This window comes from Poecilia formosa, unplaced genomic scaffold (genome assembly GCF_000485575.1).
Source record: "Poecilia formosa unplaced genomic scaffold, Poecilia_formosa-5.1.2 Scaffold742, whole genome shotgun sequence".
Lineage (NCBI taxonomy): Eukaryota > Metazoa > Chordata > Actinopteri > Cyprinodontiformes > Poeciliidae > Poecilia > Poecilia formosa.
The window spans coordinates 32,882-51,638 of NW_006800681.1; the positions used below are offsets into that span (position 1 = coordinate 32,882).

The 18,757-nt window shown below is 39.2% G+C and overlaps 1 protein-coding gene across 6 annotated transcripts in view; it reads right to left on the reverse strand.

Moving 5' to 3' along the window:
• sgsm2 (small G protein signaling modulator 2) overlaps window positions 1-18,757 on the reverse strand; it is a 110,996-nt gene that overhangs the window by 26,066 nt on the left and 66,173 nt on the right. For all 6 annotated transcript variants that reach the window (XM_016666559.1, XM_016666560.1, XM_016666558.1 and 3 more), the window contains 5 exons: window positions 13,048-13,222; window positions 12,275-12,339; window positions 9,947-10,092; window positions 3,614-3,742; window positions 3,342-3,524 (listed from right to left, as the gene is read on the reverse strand). In XM_016666559.1, the coding sequence (XP_016522045.1) occupies window positions 3,342-3,524; window positions 3,614-3,742; window positions 9,947-10,092; window positions 12,275-12,339; window positions 13,048-13,222 (698 nt within the window). The remainder of the gene's footprint in view (window positions 1-3,341; window positions 3,525-3,613; window positions 3,743-9,946; window positions 10,093-12,274; window positions 12,340-13,047; window positions 13,223-18,757) is intronic.

Here is an 18,757-nt window from a genome sequence, read left to right on the forward strand (position 1 = left end):
CTTCTCGGCACTAGAGAGCAGCAGAGTCACCACAAGCAGCTTATTGATTTTCCCAGCGAATAAAACATAGACAAGCTCACATCATAATGTCCAAGAAATGAAAAATCGATTTACAAGTAAGACTGTGAATGAAGATGTGTGTGAGTTGGTGTCAGGGCGGCAGGTCGCGCTAGACTTTTGTTTGTTATCCGTTATCTTGACCGACAACATAAAAAAGTCGGTCCTGTACTATTTTTATCCGCGAAATTACAATCATATTAACATCGGCTATTTAGTCGCATTTTATGCGGTTTAGTTAATATTCACCGTGAATCCAGATCCCATCACAAATTAAGCAGATAAATACATCTACATTTTTCTCCGTAGTGACAAAAACCACTGACTGAGGCCCCAATAACTTTTAATAAATTGAATTAAGCAACTTCACTTAAATTACCATCACTTCACCTGCTGGGGTCTGAACGCACTTCCTCCTGGTCCCCATCTGCAGAAAAATCTGCGCTAATTCATCAGTCAGTTGGATCTGTCTGATCCAAACAGATCAACTGAACTCTGTAAGTGTTTTACCCTGCGCAGTACGGTGTGCGCTTTTACCAGGATTTTTTTTTCTTTTTTGTGTGTGGTTTCGAATCTCCGAAACAGACAGATGTTACGTCTACAGAGCTCCTCCAGAACACCGCTCTCCTGGGTAACGTGCACCAAGGCTCCATTTGATAAATCTTCTGGATGAGATACTCCCAGCGGTTTTCAGTTCTTCGCAGCGGCGTAGCAATGTCCGCAGTGGTTGAGCAGCGGACTGCGCATGTTACGGTCTAAATAACTTCTGCATCGTCATTCATTTCCTCAAGATAAACTGCCGGCTCCTCAAATGGATTAACACAACGTTGCATTCTCTTTAGTTTTTTCTGGTCTGTAATGGAGACTTGAATTCAACGCGCCATTTCAACCAAAGGTTTTGAATGCGCTTCCTAACCAGACACTCCAAAGCGTCCGGTCCATAACTCTTCAACACGCTGTCAGCTCCCGGTCAGAAAGACGCATTTTGTACAGAGTCCATGAGATGATATTCAGAAAGGATTTTTTAATTAATTGATTTCAGTTGCCTCTGAGATTAAATCTTTGCGTAAAGTCTATAATGTCTGCCCATGTGAACCAGTCAAGGGTGTTAATTAGAACCTGTCAAGTGACCGACGGGCTTTAAATTTTCTGGTCGTTTAAAAAAAATAACCGGTCAAATACGGAAAATATTAGGTTAACGCGACCTCTGTGTCGGGGTGAAAAGGGATCAGCTTTGCGTTCAAGAACAGGCAAACATTACCTAATTGTTTTGTTGTTATGTGAAATACATGTTGGTTGTGTAATAAAAAAAGTTTTGTGAATGAAGTTGAGAGTTAACGTCAAAACTTGTTTTTATTATTTGCTTGCTTACCTTTAAACACTGATTTAAATATTGTAATTTTTTAACTGAGCAGTAATTTTACATCCATGCAAATTCAAATGTAATATTTAAAACTTCAATACATAAAATCAGTTATTTAACAATATGAGGTGTTGTTTAATTTATTTTAATTTATGTATTTTCATACATTAATGCTAGGGGTGCCCAAGTCTAGTTTTCCAGAGCTCCCATTTGCAACTTTAGATGAGTTCCTTCTCTAACACACCTGGATCATTTACTCATTATAAACCTCTACAGAACTGAGTTGCTGCTAATGAGGGAAGTCTGCCTTTTGTCTGGGGTGTGTTTTAGCAGGGATGCATCTAAAAGTTGCAGTCTGGAAGACTGCACCTGGGCACTCCTGATTTGTACTGTCAATGTGGCCCGTTGAGGGTGGCCAATATGCTGAAGTGGCCCTCAGTGAAATTGAGTTTGACACCCCTGCTCTAGCAGCATGTTTTTGTATCCTGTGTTGCATGAGTGAGATGGAAGTGAGTTACATTTATCTGACTCTTGGCTGTTATCAAGACAAATGTTCATTTTAATGCATCTGACAGTTTGCAAATATTAAGGATAATGTCCTGATCACAGTAAATGTTTATGAGCAGAATTCATTGTGATGTTTAATAAAACTCATTATGCCATTTTCTAGTTGTTAAATATTACACAAAGTGACCAGATAAAAGATGTACAACAATGCCAGTTTAAACTTTGAACTATTTGCAAAAAGACTGAGCTCTGCAACATTAAAACATGGATAGAACTCCAACTATGTTAATCATAACTCTTCTCTCCAATGTTTCTGTCAGTTTCTGATGGTGCAGCTCTGTGCTGCCTTCAGGAGAATGGGACATCAGAGTATCATTCATAAAATTTCACCCACATGGCATTTACTGTGTAAACCAGAGCTTTCAGTGGAAAAACAAAAGTTCCAAATCCTTTTAATGCCATACAAATATGGGACAGGAACATGGATTATATCTTTATATAGACCTGTCTATTGATTTATAGATTAATAGTTCGTTGCTCCATTCTGTGTCACAGTTCTCCTGTTTCAGAGTTTTGTGCAACGTGTGCATCGTCTTTTTTAGTTTTTTACACCATAAGGTGCGGAGCGGTCGGGAAGCGTGTATCAATGGAGAAAAGTAGACTGACTATTTAAATGGGTTCATTTTTTTGAGGGATACACAGTGAGGGTATCGTGATTTTAGTAATCACATGTTTATAAGAGCGGAGCGATATTTCGTTGTCCTTCCATGGAAGCGGGCATTAAAACACTTTTTAATATAAGTTGCTGCTTTGACATGATCACAGCACTGCCAAAACATATGCACAAAAATTCTCAAAAAAACATAAAATATTTGAAAATCAGACACCAGACAAGTGAATCACAGCAACGTCATCAGCCGGTGTAACGCTGAACTGATGCTGTGAAGCTACTAGTAGCAGGACCGCGGAGCTGCGCCAAAAACTAACAAACACTGAGGAGAAGGAGAGCTGCCATCGATACAGTTGCAGCCAGGCATGTTATAATGTTACACAATACAGTTTTAACAAGTTGCTCAAAGTCTAAACTGGTATTGTTGTGCATTTAAGGTGTAAAGTTTACCTTCACGCAAACACCCCCAAAAGAAGCCCAGTGCCCCCCTTTTGTAAAAATTTCCGCCAGCGCCCCCTGCCGTCCTCTGAATGCCTCCCAGGGGGCAGTACCACCACCATTGAGAAACACTAATGTAGAGCTCAAAAAAGTCAATTTTACATAACACTCCTGTCCATATGAGGTTCATTCACACATAGGGTACCAATAAAATGATTTGTAGCCCAGATTCAAAGCGATTCCATTTAATAAAAGCGGAGCTAAGCTGTCCCAGTAAGTGCTTTTCAGATACGGCTGCCTGTTCACCTCATTACTGAGTGTGGAGTCTCTGTGAGCGAGCCTTAGGACGTGGCTGTCTATGCTGCTGCCCGACGACAGCTTGGCAAAAATGGCCGACTGCATTTCCTTCTCCCTCTGCTTGACGATGACCTCACAGGCTTTCCACTCCCGCATTACCTGCTGATAGCGCTCGCTGATCTTCGCATCAATCTCCATGAGGAAATAAAAAAACAGAGAACTTAGAAGCCAACTTGCAAACTAAAGCTGGGAGCTAGGAGTGTGTATTAGTGTTGCCGTACCTGGCTCATGTCCTTTTTGCTCATCCCGAACTTGTAGTGTCCCAGCAGGAAGGGCCACACCTCCTTCCTGATCTCATGCTGGACTCCTCCATAGTAAACCAGTCTGAGCAGCTCAAGCTCCTTGTAGTTCTGCAGATACACATAGGAAGGATAACAGACCTGAACGAGAGAAGAAATTCAAATTCAATTCAAATTCAAAAATACTTTATTAATCCCAAAGGGAAAATAAGTGGTCTTGTAACTCATTCATTTAGATTCTTCAAAGAGTTATTGAAGATGGTGATGTTGGTAGAAAAGAGCTTCTGCACTGAACCTGAAGAAGGCAGAGTATAGAAGATACTCTGCCTTCCCAACATCTCTTCTCAGCAGAAGAGATTATGCTCTCAACAACAGACTTATAGAAGATCTGCAGCATTTTACTGCAAACCTTGAAGGATCTTAGCTTCCTCCAGAAGTACAGTCTGCTCTGTCCCTTCTTATAGAAGCTTCACTGTTGCGTCTCCAGTTCAGTCTGTTGTCCAGATGAACACGGAGGTATTTATTTTCCTCAACCACCTCCACTTCTCCCATGATGGAAAAAGGGTTTGATCCAATCCTGTTTTTCCTGAAATCAACAATCATCTCAAGACAACAGGAAGGAAAAGCCTACATGAAAGATGCAGTGGATCAATAATTGAGGGCAAGGAAGAGCGATGGGGACCTGCACAGAAAAAGACTCAGATGCGTCCTGAAGATAAAGGATGCAGATATTAATTGAGTGTAAATTAGTAATGATGATGTTGTTGAAGCTGATGAAAGATTACAGTTGATGCCTTAATAGCTGTGATGGTATCACACTGCACTCTGTAATGAGACTCCAGTTACTGAATCTCATTAAATTTTCATTAAAGTGGAGGAGAGACTGGAAAAGGTGGAGAGCATCCCACGCTTACGATTAACATGACTGCATCAGCGCAGTGTGGCGAGGTTTGCATGGAAGAAGAAGAAATATCATGAAATGAGCAGTGAGAGAAGCTCATTTAGAAAGCTTGAGCAGGTTCAATGGTTATGTAACATAACTAACAGCATATGTCTGATTCCAAAGCAGGAAAAAGGGAAAAATAACAGAATATGAATAAGAGTTTTCACAGCACCCACTGTTTAAATCACGAATATTGTTCTTCACTTTCAGCTCCGAGATGCTGATGAGTTTTATCTTTATGCATTTTAAGTTTCTTCACACATGAATCAAGCCCTCATTAGAGGGCAGCCTTTCCTCCCACAGCTCTCTGGCTGCTCTATGCAGAAGCATCAACCAACACTGAGGCTCAGTTACAACATCATCATCAACTAAAAAAATCATCCCAATTCTGTCTTACATTCCTGTGCTAGTTGCTGTTAGATTTCACCTCTTCACTCTAATGGTTTCTATTTCCCAAAGGCAAAGACAAAGTTTTTCAGTTGAAATCATATTGCTCCAATAGTTTGTCACATTATAAATCAAAGTTTTGTTAAAGAGTTTGTGCCACAAAAATGGAAAATTGCTAAAAAAAATAATCCCATTGTCAAGAATAACAAATTACCGTTATCTTTATCTAACTACCTATTTAGTCTACTGCCTATTCTACGTAAAGTGTTGGAAACATTTGTACTCCATCACTTTGTCTGTTCAGATGCGTTAATTTTTGAACAGATCTGTTCAAGCCTGTTCATACTTGAAGATTAAGACATATTTTGCTCAAAATAACCTTAACCCTTAACTCAAGTGCTATAGATTTGAAACACCTTCACTCGTGTGTGTTAGAAAGTACTTGACAAAAAGGCACAAAAGGTTTTTTATTCTGGGGACAGAGGTGTGAACTGTGGGGTACCACTACTGTATACCGTTTGTACTAATGATTTTCCTTTCATGCTGAATGCAGCAAAAGTGGCAATGTATGCTGATGACTATACACTGTGTGCACAATTAATAGGTAAGTTTTAGTTTTGATCACATCATCATTTTCATCCATATATGCCATCTCCAAGCTGTATAAACTTGAATACTTATTGAGTATAAACATATCAGCTGATGTCTATTTGTTTAATGAGGGAGGATGGGACCTAAGGAGATCAACATATATACCAAGGTGTGCAGAATTATTAGGCAGCTTCTTTTCCTCAGGCAAAATGGGCCAAAAAATAGATTCAAGTTGTTGGGATCCAGGGTTTGGGGATAGTGTGGTTGCTGTTTTTCCCCCTTTCATCCACCAGAGGGTGTCCTGAGGCTGTTTTACCTGGAGGGTGTGTTCTGCAGCTCCTGATCCAGCACAACTGCCGCCAATTACATCAGCTGGAGGAATATATGAGGAGGGGGTTGCCATCACTTCACTGCCAGTGTTAGCCAATAATGGTACTTATCTATGGTAAGCTCTCTCTGACCAACCTGAACTCCCAGTGATTGTCTCCTTGTCGACTCCTCTCCAGGTGTTTCCTCCGTGACGCTGTGGACTAACCCTGAAAAAGCCAAGACGGTAGGCTCCTGATGCAGCTCCTCGTGACGCCGTGGAATATACCCACTGGTAGCCCGAGTACCCAGTGCCTCCTAGCAGTTGATTCCTCCATTAGATCCTCCAGTTGGCAGCTCCCTCCTGTACTCAAGACTCACTCGCTCCTCCTCTTAACTATCCGCCTCAAACTCACAAGCCGTCCTCTCCATCCTAAATCAAGCCCTGGAAACCTCAGTCGCCTCCTCCTAGTCTGGATGAACCCACAAATCAAGTAAGACCCACCCGCTACTTCAAGTCTGAAAATTCCTATAGAACTTGAACTAACCTTACCTGTCCCCCTGTGCTCAGATATCCGGTGTGCCCGCTTGACGAGTTCTTGGACCAGAACACAGTTCATAATCCTTTCTGTAAATTTTGTAATAATCTTCATTTACATTTTCAACTGGTTCCAGAGTTGTCTTTTGCATGTGGGTGAGAAAATTGGAATCCACCATGTCACAAGTGACTCTGAAAAGTGGGATGCACAGTGCCGCAGTTGGTAGCAATATTGCCTTGCAGCAAGAAGGTCCTGGGTTCGATTCCCGGCCTGGTGTCTTTCTACATGGAGTTTGCATGTTCTCCCTGTGCATGTGTGTGTGTGTGTGTGTGTGTGGTTGTTTGTCCTGTTTGGCTCTGTGTTGCCCTGGACTGCGACCTGTCCAGGGTGTACCCTGCCTCTCGCCCGAAACATTTGCTGGAGATAGGCACCAGCACCCCTTCAGAACCCCCTAAAGGACAAGGGTGTACAGAAAATGAATGGAGGGACTCTGAAAAGTCCAAAACTGCAAAAAATCTTTCAGAGGGATGCAGCACTCTTGAAATTGCTAAAATATTGGGATCTGATCATCAAACATTTTGTGAACCCCGGTTTCAGCAGGGTCACAAAAAATGTGTTGAGAAAAAAGATGTAAATTAAGGTTAAGGTTAATTTACGATTGAAGAATCAAACATGAAGCTACCAGGAACCCATTATCTTCCAGTGCTGTCATATTCCAGAACTGCAACCTTCCTGTTGTGCAAAGAATACAAGATGCTCAGAGACATGGCCAAGGCAAGGAAGGCTGAAACCTGACCACCACTGAACAAGACACATAAGCTGAAACATCAAGACTGGGCCAAGACAGATCTGAAGACAAATTTTTCAAAGGTCTTATGGGCTGATGAGATGAGTGACTCTTGACGAACCAGATGGATGAGCCTGTGGCTGGATCAGTAATGGGCACAGAGCTCCACATAAGACACCAGCAAGGTGGAGGCAGGGTACTGGAATGAGCTGGTATTTAAAAGAGGAGCTGGTTGGACTTTTTTGGGTTAAAGATGGATCAAAATCAACTCCCAAAGCTTCTTCCAATTTTTAGAAGACACTTTCTTCAAGCAGTGATACAAGAAAAGGTCTGCATCTTTCAAGAAGACCATGATTTTTATGCAGGACGATGCTCCATTGAGCATCAAGGTACTCCACTAAAGGCCTTAATGATGAAAGAATAATGCAATGCCCCCCTTCCTCATCAGATCTAAATCCCATTGAGAACTTGTGGGCCCTCTTAAACAGGAGATTTAGATGAAGGAAAACAGTTCACATCTCTGAACAGTGTCTGGTAGGCTGTGGGTGCTGCTGCACAAAAAGTTGATCGTCAACAGATCAAGAAACTGACAGACTCCATGAACTGAACTGTTATTGAAAAGAAGGGTGGCTATATTGGTCACTGATTTATTTTTTAAATGTCAGAAATGTTTATTTGTCAGTTTTGAGTTGTATATTTATTATTCTCACTATAACGGATGACAAACAAGTCAGATGTGAAACTTTTCAGTTGCATAATAATTCTGCACACTAATTGTTGCCCAATAATCTTGCACACATAGATATTGTCCTAAGAAAGCCAAAATCTCACTTTTACTTTCTTAAATATTCAGGTTTGAGAGGTTATTAACATTTTGGATTGACCGAGAACGTTGTAATTATTCAACAATAAAATGAACCCTCGAAACTACAACTGGTGCACACATAATTGTGGACACAGTGTACAGTATATGTGTAAACAACAACAGAAGAAATAAATCTAAAATTGGGAGAGGAGTTGAAATCAGTGAATCATTTCGAATAGGTTAGTTTTGAATGTGGTAAAAACTAAAAGTATTGCTTTTGGATGAAAATATCAAACCAAAAATTTTCCAATTAGGTGATGTTCCTTTTGAGAATGTGGTAGTCGTAAAACACTTAGGCCTTACCGTAGATGGCACAACATGATGGACTGAACAAATTAGCAGCATCATTAGAGATGGATAGAGGGTTAGCAATTAGTAGACAACGTACAGGACTACTGTCATTAAAAGCTGTAAGGAAAATGACTGAAGTCTTAATTCTGTCTCAATTGTATTACTGTTTTATGGTCTGGTACATTCACCCATCCATTTACTTACACCCTTGTCCCGAGTGGGGTTGGGAGGGGTGCTGGTGCCTATCTCCAGTGAACATTTTAGGCGAGAGGTAGGGTACACCCTGGACAGGTCGCCAGTCTGTTGCAGGTTTGGTCTAACAGAATATATTAATAAACTTCAAATTAATCAAAATAGAGCAGCTCACCTTGTGCTTTGTTGTCATTGTTCTACAATGACAGAATATGCATTCTAAAAATACATGAAAAACTTTCAACTGTTGATAACCAAAACTGAAACACAGATGTCAGACTTTATTGAACTAAAAGTTTACAAAACAGCCAAGTTAATTAGCTCTTTAGAATTTATCTAGGAAAATTTATGTAGTCACCTACATAAATTTACATGAAGCTAAGATCACTAAATGTTTTCAAGACTAGCAAAAATGCACATCTAAAATTAGCTCCTCTGTTACCACATTAGTGGAAGTTTGTCCATCACTGCACAGCAACTTCATGGGATGGTCATTGCTTGGTATGATGAATTGCTTGTTTTCACTGTAAAAAGATTGAAAAGGACTGAACTTCACTGGATTTTAATCTGTTAGTACGGATTAAACCGTATTAATAAGAACTGAAATGAAATGTATGAATTTAACTGGGTATTAACCGGATTTAACTTTATGACTTTAAATAACTTTTATTGCAAATTGGTGCTATTAGCAAAATTTAACTAATAGCATTAGTATAAATACATAATTTATAATAATATTTAATTTATTGAATACATTGATAAATTAAATATTTAATTTGTTAAATTAAGTATTTAATAAATTATTTCATTTAGTTGTGTTAAACAAACAAGACTGAGCTGAATTGTATTTGTTTAAATGCAAAAAACGCTACTTTTCCTGAGCTTTATAAGTTTGACAGGTTCTAAGCTGGATGCAAAATTTGTTGTGCTCAATTTGTGCTGCAACAGAATTTAGAAAGTATGCTGCTGAAAATTCTGATAAAACTGTTTTTGAAATACTATTAAAAAAAAAACTATCAATCTAGCTCCCAAATATGAGGAGACACAGATGTTAAAGAAAAATAATTGTTTCATTTAGAGTACAGATCTTACCCATCCATCCACGCCTACACCTGGTGAAGGGTGCTGGTGCCAAGGGTTAACAGGTCAGGGTCACCCTGGACAGGTCACCAAAAATGTCGTTCCTTATTTCTATAAGGGTGTCTCTTTATTACCATGAATATAAGCTGTAAAACTCCTATCATTCTCACTGACCCAACATCAACTTGGCAGTGGAGTCAGCATTTTAAATTCACCATCATGTGAATGTGAGAGGTGCAGAGATGTTGGAATGCAAGCGACTGGGACAGATCTACATTCCTGCAGTGATGCTATAGTTTCTGCAGTGCTTTGCAGGCTCACTATCTGCACCTACCTTGCAGTCTTTCTGGTACTTGCTCCACACCTCTTTGCTAAGTCCTCCAGATGCCTCACAAGGTCTGTCTGGGGGTACAATGTTGTGGGTGACCATAGCTGACAGGTGTGTCCGCACCGTGGACAGGTGTCGACAGTATGCAAGCCCTGATGGACAAGTCAGACACATGCACAAGTCCACCAGCTAAGATCAGGAGGCAGAAATTTCAGGAAAAGTACATGTTAATTTTGGTCCAAAATCATGGATGGAAAGAAGTCTAAAAATAAAAATGTGAAAAACAACAAATTAAAGATGCACCAAAAACTCAATTGCCAATTGGAATCAGATTATATTCAGTTATAGGTCACCTGGATACTCATAAATGCATCTTTCTCCTGATAACTGAACTCACCGCACTAATAGCTACACTGGCTCTTTTGAAGACGATTTAACTTGGAAATGAAAGTCCACCAGCTACTTTGAAAATGCAGTTTAAGTCAACAAGGAAACTATTGGTTTTAACTCAGAAATTAAAGTTCATGAAGTTGATTTAACAACAAGAGGCAGGTTGCTTAAATATTGTTTAAGTTCATTAATCTTGAATTGTGAGTTTTAACTTAATGTTGCGATTTAAACCCAATAATTATTTCTCAATGCAAAAAAACTTCCCTCACCTAGTTAAAGAGCACACATTTCTCTATTAGTAAGTTAAAATGCCTACTTATTTTACTTTAGAATATTTTAAATTCTTGTTTCAAATTGCATGAGCAAAATTTCTGATCTGAATTTTATTAAACATCTGCTCAAAAATATTTAGTGTAAACAGGACATTATCCGCAAACATTAAAATACACATTTGCCTTGATAACACACAAGAGTCAGATGAATGTAACACACTTCCATCTCACTCATGGAGGCACACAGGATACAAAAACATCGCGAAAAACACACAGAAAAAGAGCCCACACCCCTCTCTTTCTCCTCTTCCCCATATTTTAAAAGCGCAAAAAAAAAACACCAGATTAAACAACTCGAAGAGGGACAAAAAAAATAAAAAAAAAACAAAAAAAACTACTACCAGCAGATCATCCACAAAAGAACAAAACAAAGAACAAAAAAAAAAAAAACCCAAAAAAATTAGACGAAAAAAAAAGAAGAAGATAGAAAAAAAAAAGCGGCGCAAAAAATGTACAACAGACCAACAACAACAAGACAACATAAAAAAAAAGAGGAAAAAACGACGGCCACAACAAAAAAAACTACACGACAAAAAATCCCACCAGAAATTACAACAATAATATTATGTTGAGACAGTTTTCAAGTAATAGAGTGGTAATCTCAAAATAATCTAAGAACGCATTCTCAAAAGTCAATTAACTTTAAATTCTAATGAACATTTAACACCTAGCCTAACTAGTTAGCATAAAGGATGAACAGTTTTTCTGCAATGGTGAGTTGTTTTTCCACAATTAGCACATTTAGCAGTGCATACACAAGGTTGACTGACAGCACTGAGACTCTCATCGTAACTGATTGGTTGCTTCTGATTGAGCGGTGCATTTCTGCAGACTGCAATAGTAGCTCTTGTGGAGGAGGTGGAAGATCTCTATTTTTTTCACAAATGGTGTCTCTCATAACAAACTGTCACGACATAGTGACCGTTTTGATAAATATACAACATGTTTTCATAAAAGTTACATACTGCAGCTTTGAAAACAAATCAGACTCGGTTAAAATTGGTGTAGCAAGACAGATATTACAACTAAAGTGTCAGACGAAAAAAAAACCGGTAAATGTAAACCTTTTAAGTTAAGACATATAGAGGTCATATTATGACATCAAACTCTAGAGGGCCCTCACTCATGTTCTTCTGGAAGAGTTTAAACATTCAGTTTATTCAAGTGCAAACTTCTCTAAAGTTATTACTTTGACAAGTTGCACCTGCACAACTACAAGCTTTATTTAATTGGCTTTTAAAATCAACTGAGCAGCAGCCTGGAAGTCAGCTATGCAGAAGTCTCAACACAGACTTGGTGGGAGATTATGCCAACACAAACAAACTGAGTGTTGTGTCAAGCTAGTTACAGAACTTTAATTTCTTTTTGCACAAGGCAATAGCCTACTGTGTTTCATATAGACAACTGTATTACACGAAGAGCAAAGGACTGAATTAAATCCATTTGTTATATAATAAGAAAAATGAAAAATTAAACATATATCTGTTTTCATGGCAAATGAAAACAAAATGCTGGATGTGAAATTAGAATAAAGCTGTTTTAAAAAATCCACTCAGAGAAAAAGCAGTCAATCAGTGAGCAAAGCAATGAGAGAAGAAGATGATGAACTTACACCCATAGAAGGCTCTGGAGACGATCTGCCGCTTCATGTTCTGACAGAGCATCTTCAGTGGAATACTGGTGGACAGAAATCAGATCATTGTCACCACCCTTACTCCTCTCACTTTGTTCAAAAAGTTACAAAGATCCTCTCATCTGATGTGACTGCCAAAAGTTAGAAACCTCACTGGGTTCTAGGTTTTTTATGCATGTGCCCTTGGAAGTGTCTGGACCAGCTGAGTTCAATGATTTGGAGGGAGATGAAATATGTTTGGCTTCATGGTACATTATTTAAAGTCCTGACATGCTGCAAGCAACACAGAAAGAAAGCTTGGAAGTGGAGTTGCCATTTATCATATAGTTTATCATTTATGGTGAAAAATTTCTTATGACAAGAATTCTGATTTATCGTTGTCTTGATAAATTTATGCTATTGATGGTATGTAAAAAAACAAAACCGACAGTATGTTTGGAAATGTTATTTTTACTAGTTTCCCTGCTGTTTGTTCCACAAGAACATCAATAACCATCAGTAAATTTGAAAATGTTATTAAATACAGCTGTGTGCAGTTCAGTGATAAAAACACACCTTTTTAAAGCAAACGGCAACCTGTTTCAAATAGAAATAATTTTCAAGAACATTTGTGTTTGTGGCTTTATGACTGCTGTGCCATTCAAATAAAATAAATAATGGTCATTTTAACATAATTGTATTGTTATCACAATAGTTCCAAAAGATATGGTGATGAAATTGGAAGTCTTAAAAGTTTTGATTTGAGTGCATACATATGAATGTCCAACGGTTGATGCAGGCAGGTGCAACCAGCTGTGTAGTCAAATGACGAGTTGCTACCAGCTGTTGAGCAGGACTGGCACAGGAACTCTTGAGTAGCTGCTTCAGTTTGTTGCCACGATGACGGACTCCCTCCAAAACCTTGCATCTCCATCATCTCCCCGTGGTCTACAAGGGGAGAAGACAGACAGACATCTCAGCGCTGGCTTGTGTATCCTGCATCCACTTCACTCTGGCTCTGGATTCATGCCTTCTATATTATGACCTAGGTCCCTCAGCTCAACCACAAATACATCAGTCAATGTATTTTGGATAATTATGACAGGAAGAGATGAGAAGATGGATTAAAATGGTGTAGAGAGGAAACCAAACGTGAAAAGGTGGGAAGCAGGAATGATGCTGTAGGAGAGACAGATGGGGGTGTGGATGCTTGGATTCCATGCAGCTCACTCAGAGAGGGGATGAGGGTGTTGGTGGTGGTGGGGTGGGAAACCGTAGAGCTCTAGAAGAGCGGGAGAGGGAGTGAGGGAGCAAACAGTGGGGACGAGTCTCACAGTTAGAACATGCAGGATGCACTAAGCCAGAGAAAGGACAAGACACACCAGAGGAAGTCTGCTCAGGAGCAAATGGCACTAACAGGCACACAAAGAGGAAGGCAAAACTGGAGAAAAAAAAAAATCAGGAAAACTTCAAACATCAATTTAATGCTCTTCACCTTAATTCTTCAGGTTGGAGCTGATGACCTGTCATAAATATGAAGATGTGCTTTGGTTGTTCAATAACTCCCTCCTCTCCGCCAAAAATAAACAAGTAAATAAAGAAAGAAAAGTAAACATAAAAAAATATTGGAGAGAGACCAACATCTGGCCTCTCTCCTCTACTTTAGAGCTAGACGTGATCTACAACTGGCTTAGTACTGCAACCCCGCTCACACAACCACTCCACGTCTGTACTACTGCGGAACCCCACAGGACCGGACTAGAGGGATGGAGGAGGTGGAGGCAGGGGCAAGAGGGAGGGGTGTCAGGGGGCAGAGAGATCAGTGAAGAATTACAGTGAACAGCATCGCAGCAGACAACAGCACAAACAAAGGAGAGACAAGCAAGGAGGTCAGCAGACTCCAGAGACAAATCAAAAACAGAAGAGGCTAGGGGAGGGGGGCACTGTCATCACAAGTCTACACAATACACACTCCCCTCTATGTCATCAAAGTAATTACTCCAATAAAACAATTAATAAAATTATTTGGGTGCACATTTCCCATGCAAGAAATACAAAGCACGTAGCCGCTGAGAAAAGAAACAACTTGAAGGAAGAGGAATTACTCAAAAAAATAAATAAATAAATAAATAAATAAATATCACGAGTTGGCAACATCTGTACAATCCCAACAGTGGTGAGTGGCAAGCCATGCACAAACAACTTTCTCATTATCCAAAAAAATTGTGAAAGGAGTATCTAGCAATAAGTAACTTGTCCAAAACACCTGGAACAGGAGAACTCAGCATGTCTGAACAGATGGAAGCATGGGGGAGACCCAATGTGTGGTGGTCTCTCTTCTAACAAAGCCTGTTTGAAGTGTTTCACAAATATACATAAGTCCAGTCTGCCATCTGGATGGCATTATTTAAGGACAGTAATAAACAGAGAGAAAGTGCTGCTCTGAAGTCGTTATGCTTTTAACAGCTTACCTCAAAACAATTATAATAAAACAAAAAGAGGTAATCTGTTGTTGACTGAAGAGTATACCTGTTCTGTTGGAGTATCAGGGACAGTGGACCTCAGGTGTAAATGTTTTGGGCTCCTTTAACATGTGAAGTCTGAATCTCAATTATATTGATGCTCAATTCTCCCATTATGTAGGTTTCCATTAAAATAAAATTGCACAAATTGAGATTATGAAATAAACACGGAAACGTGTCAATTTCAAAGAAAAAAAAACAACAACTCATGTTTTTTGATAAAAAGTTGTTGCAGTCTTTAAACCATATTGAAATAGATGTATTTCACAGAACCCCAATGCTAAAGAAAGCTGTGAAACGGACCAAATTACAGAGAACATGGAGTGAATCTTGTCTTGGAAACAAACAGGAACAGGAGGTTTCCCTCACTGTACTGACAGCTGTTAGGAAAAGAAACATCTCATGATTCTCTAGCTTGCACAACCACAAACTTCAGCTGTCAAACAGATGTCTTCATGTTTCACATTAGAGGAGTAGACTGAGTTTAATCTGATGACAAGTTAATAAGGACCTGTTGCTGCAAAACAAGCCCAGGTCAACATCTGTCCATCACTGTGCTTAATACCTGAAAGGTCTTTGTGTGTTTATTTTCACACCATGATGTGAAAATAAACAGATGACATAAATGTCTCGCTGCAAGACAGCTCTGAAGGTCAGAGTGTTTGGACATGGTGTCGCATGTTCTCCCTTTGCATGAGTCAATTCTTTGTAGGTACTCTGACTTCCTTCCACTGTCCATTGTCATGTTAACTGCTCCTAATTGCTCCCAGGTGTGTCTGTCCATGTGCATGTGTGTGTGTGTGTGTGTGTGTGTGTGTGTGTGTGTGTGTGTGCGCGTGCGCGCGCGTGTGCGTTTGTTTGTAATACCTTGTGGGGACGATTTTCCTGACATAAATTGTCAATATGTGGGGACCAATTGCTCCTTGTGGGGACCGGAGCCTGGTCCCCACGAGGGGAAACCCTGTTTTTGGGTCAGGGGTCAGAGTTAGGACTAAGGTATGAATTGAGTTTTGGTTACGGTTAGGGTTAGGTATGTGATGGGTAGGGTTAGGAAAAGGGTAAATGTAAGGTTTAGGCTGTAGAAATGAATGGAAGTCAATGGAAAGTCCCCACAAAGATAGCAACACAAACATGTGTGTGTGTGTGTGCATGTGTGTATGCATGAGTGTGGGTGTGGTGTATGTGTTTGTCTCGATGGTTGTTTCCAAAGTGATGAACTGGTTACCTGTTAAGGGTACAACCCCCCTCTCACCTATTAAGCACTCTATATAAGCACCAACCCACCAGACCAATTGGCTCTTATAGTGGTGTGAAAAAGTATGAAATTATTTATCATGGACTAATTTTTCTAAGTGACAAAAAATATATTTTTTTACATTTTATCAGAGGTGTGTATGTTTTTTTATGTGCTTATTGCATTACTATAGACCAGGGGTGGGCAACTCCAGGCCTCAAGGGCCAGTCTCCTGCAACTTTTAGATGCATCTCTACTTCAACACACCTGAGTCAAATAATGAGGTCGTTAGCAGGACACTTGAGAACTAGACTGCACTTAGGAGGTGATTCAGCTATTGGATTCAAGTGTGTTGGACCAGGGAGACATCTAAGAGTTGCAGGACACTGGCCCTCGAGGATCAGGATTGCCCACCCCTGCTATAGACCATGCTGATACTACAAGTGCATTAAATGAATATTAACAATTCACCTGATGTTCTGTACCTCTTATGCCCTTTTCGAGTGTTCAAGGCTCCCATAGCAGTCAATGGGTGAGAGACACGAATATAGCGCCACTATTTTTTAATCTGATTTCAGTGTTCACCACTCATACAACCTTTTAATGTTTGCACATCAATTGGCCATGGATCCTAATGTCTAACATCACTATGCATGACTGTGTTTATTCTGTTGCAATTAGGGCTGTGTAATAATATCGATTTTGCGATATATATTGATATTTTCTTTCCTAGAAAAAAATCGATATTCATCCACAAGTATCGTAACATCCAACTGTCACCTTGCTCACTCACTGCTTGCTTTGCCGGGAGAGTGATTAGGTCATCAGACTTAGAGTGATTCCTTCAGATGTTAAGTGTCAAGGTTAAAAAGGTATCAAGCTATTTAGAGCAGGGGTGCACTTTATTTACTTTAAAATGCATGTAAGCTATAGTTTGTACTGTTTCAATTAAAAGAAACATGTTTTCTCACCACTTCTTTGATTCATTTTGTCCAGCTGTCGACTTTAAGTCTGTGTCCTTGTCCAACCAGAGCCAGGTATTGTGTAGTTGGTGCTTTTAATTAGTTTTCAGTTAAATTAATTCAATCCAACTCTATAACAGTCACAAAATGTCACCAAAATTACTCTGTCCCTCTAAAATATTTCAGAAAATCGCAAAAGTGTATTGAATTTTATCGTTTGCTGAATATCGCAATATATATCATATCATGAGCAGAATATCGTGTATCGCATCGTGAGATTATTGTATCACTATAGCCCTAGTTGCAATATGACCAAATTTCCAGTTAATCAACATAGACTTCCTAGATTTGTTGGAGAAGAGCAAAGCCTTTCTGAAACTTTGAATAGCTGTTTGATATTTTAAAACATGTCACTTCTGATAATCTGATTCTGTATCAAAAGAGATCTTTTGATACAGTCTCAATCCCTTATAAAACGGAGCTAAGCACATCCTCATCTGACCAAACCCTAACAACCAGTGTGTAAGTTCCAACACATTCAGTGAAGAAATCTGACATTCAGGCTCAACTCTACAATAGGTTTCAGATCATTTAGTTGCTGTTGGAGTTTTTTAGGCTTGAGCCTCACACAGGACAAATTCAAATAAAATGTCTTCAGCAATAACCATGCATTTCATTTATTTTGGAAGTTGCCCACAACTTTGTTTTTGTTATATTTACAAGTGAGAAAACCCAGTGGGATCTGCCAGTGGTGCATAGCTACCATTAGCAACACCGGCTAAAAACAATCTACATTCAGAACATTTAAACGCTGCACAATTCTGTGTGTATGCCTGCATTAATAAGACACAACCCATTCAAATGAATGAGTCATTACTGTGGGAAAGTTAAACTTTTATATCAGCAGCAGACAAAGTTAGTGGGAAATGTCTCACGTTCTAAATTGAAAATCAAATTTCAAGGGAACCTTTATGTTTTTATTAAATGCATGCATTACTTGCATCTAAATACATCAACAAAGATTACTTAACTTCAGATCAAGGTTAGAGACATATTCGACACATAAAATAAGTATTGAACACATCAACATTGCTCCTAAGTTAAGTAAGCATTTCTAATGGGGCTGCTGACACAGCATTTAAGCAAGATGTCAGCACCAAGTAAATGACACATACAATAAATCATAACAAATTAGTCCCTAAATTAAAAACCCTGAAAAGACCAGGTCATCAAGTGCTTTGAGGAAGTAATTTGATTTATTTACTTGTTTTAATCATCTTCTCCTCTCTTTGAGGTCACCTGGTCATGTGCTGCCATGGAAGCACGCCAGATTGTTTTTGTTTCTAGCTTTGTTTGAGTTAATTGTAATTGTGTAGACATTTTTTTATAGGAATAATTTAGTACAAATGTTCTTTATTTCTGAAAATGTGAATGTCTCCACCCCTCTGAATTAGTCCTGGTGGAAGTCAATTCCTTAAAAGCCAGGTGGTTCAGATGAGAGGGAGATTCTCCCTCCTCTTGTTTGATTGACATGATAAACTGTAAACTGAACTGAAGTGTGTGAAGCTGAAGATAAAAGAAAAAATATTGAGAGCTCTAAAACTGCTGGTTCCAGTCTGGTTTCTTTTGATCGCAAACTAATACACACACACACACACACACACACACACACACACACACACACACACACACATATATATACACTGCTCAAAAAAATAAAGGGAACACTCAAATAACACATCGTAGATCTGAATGAATGAAATAT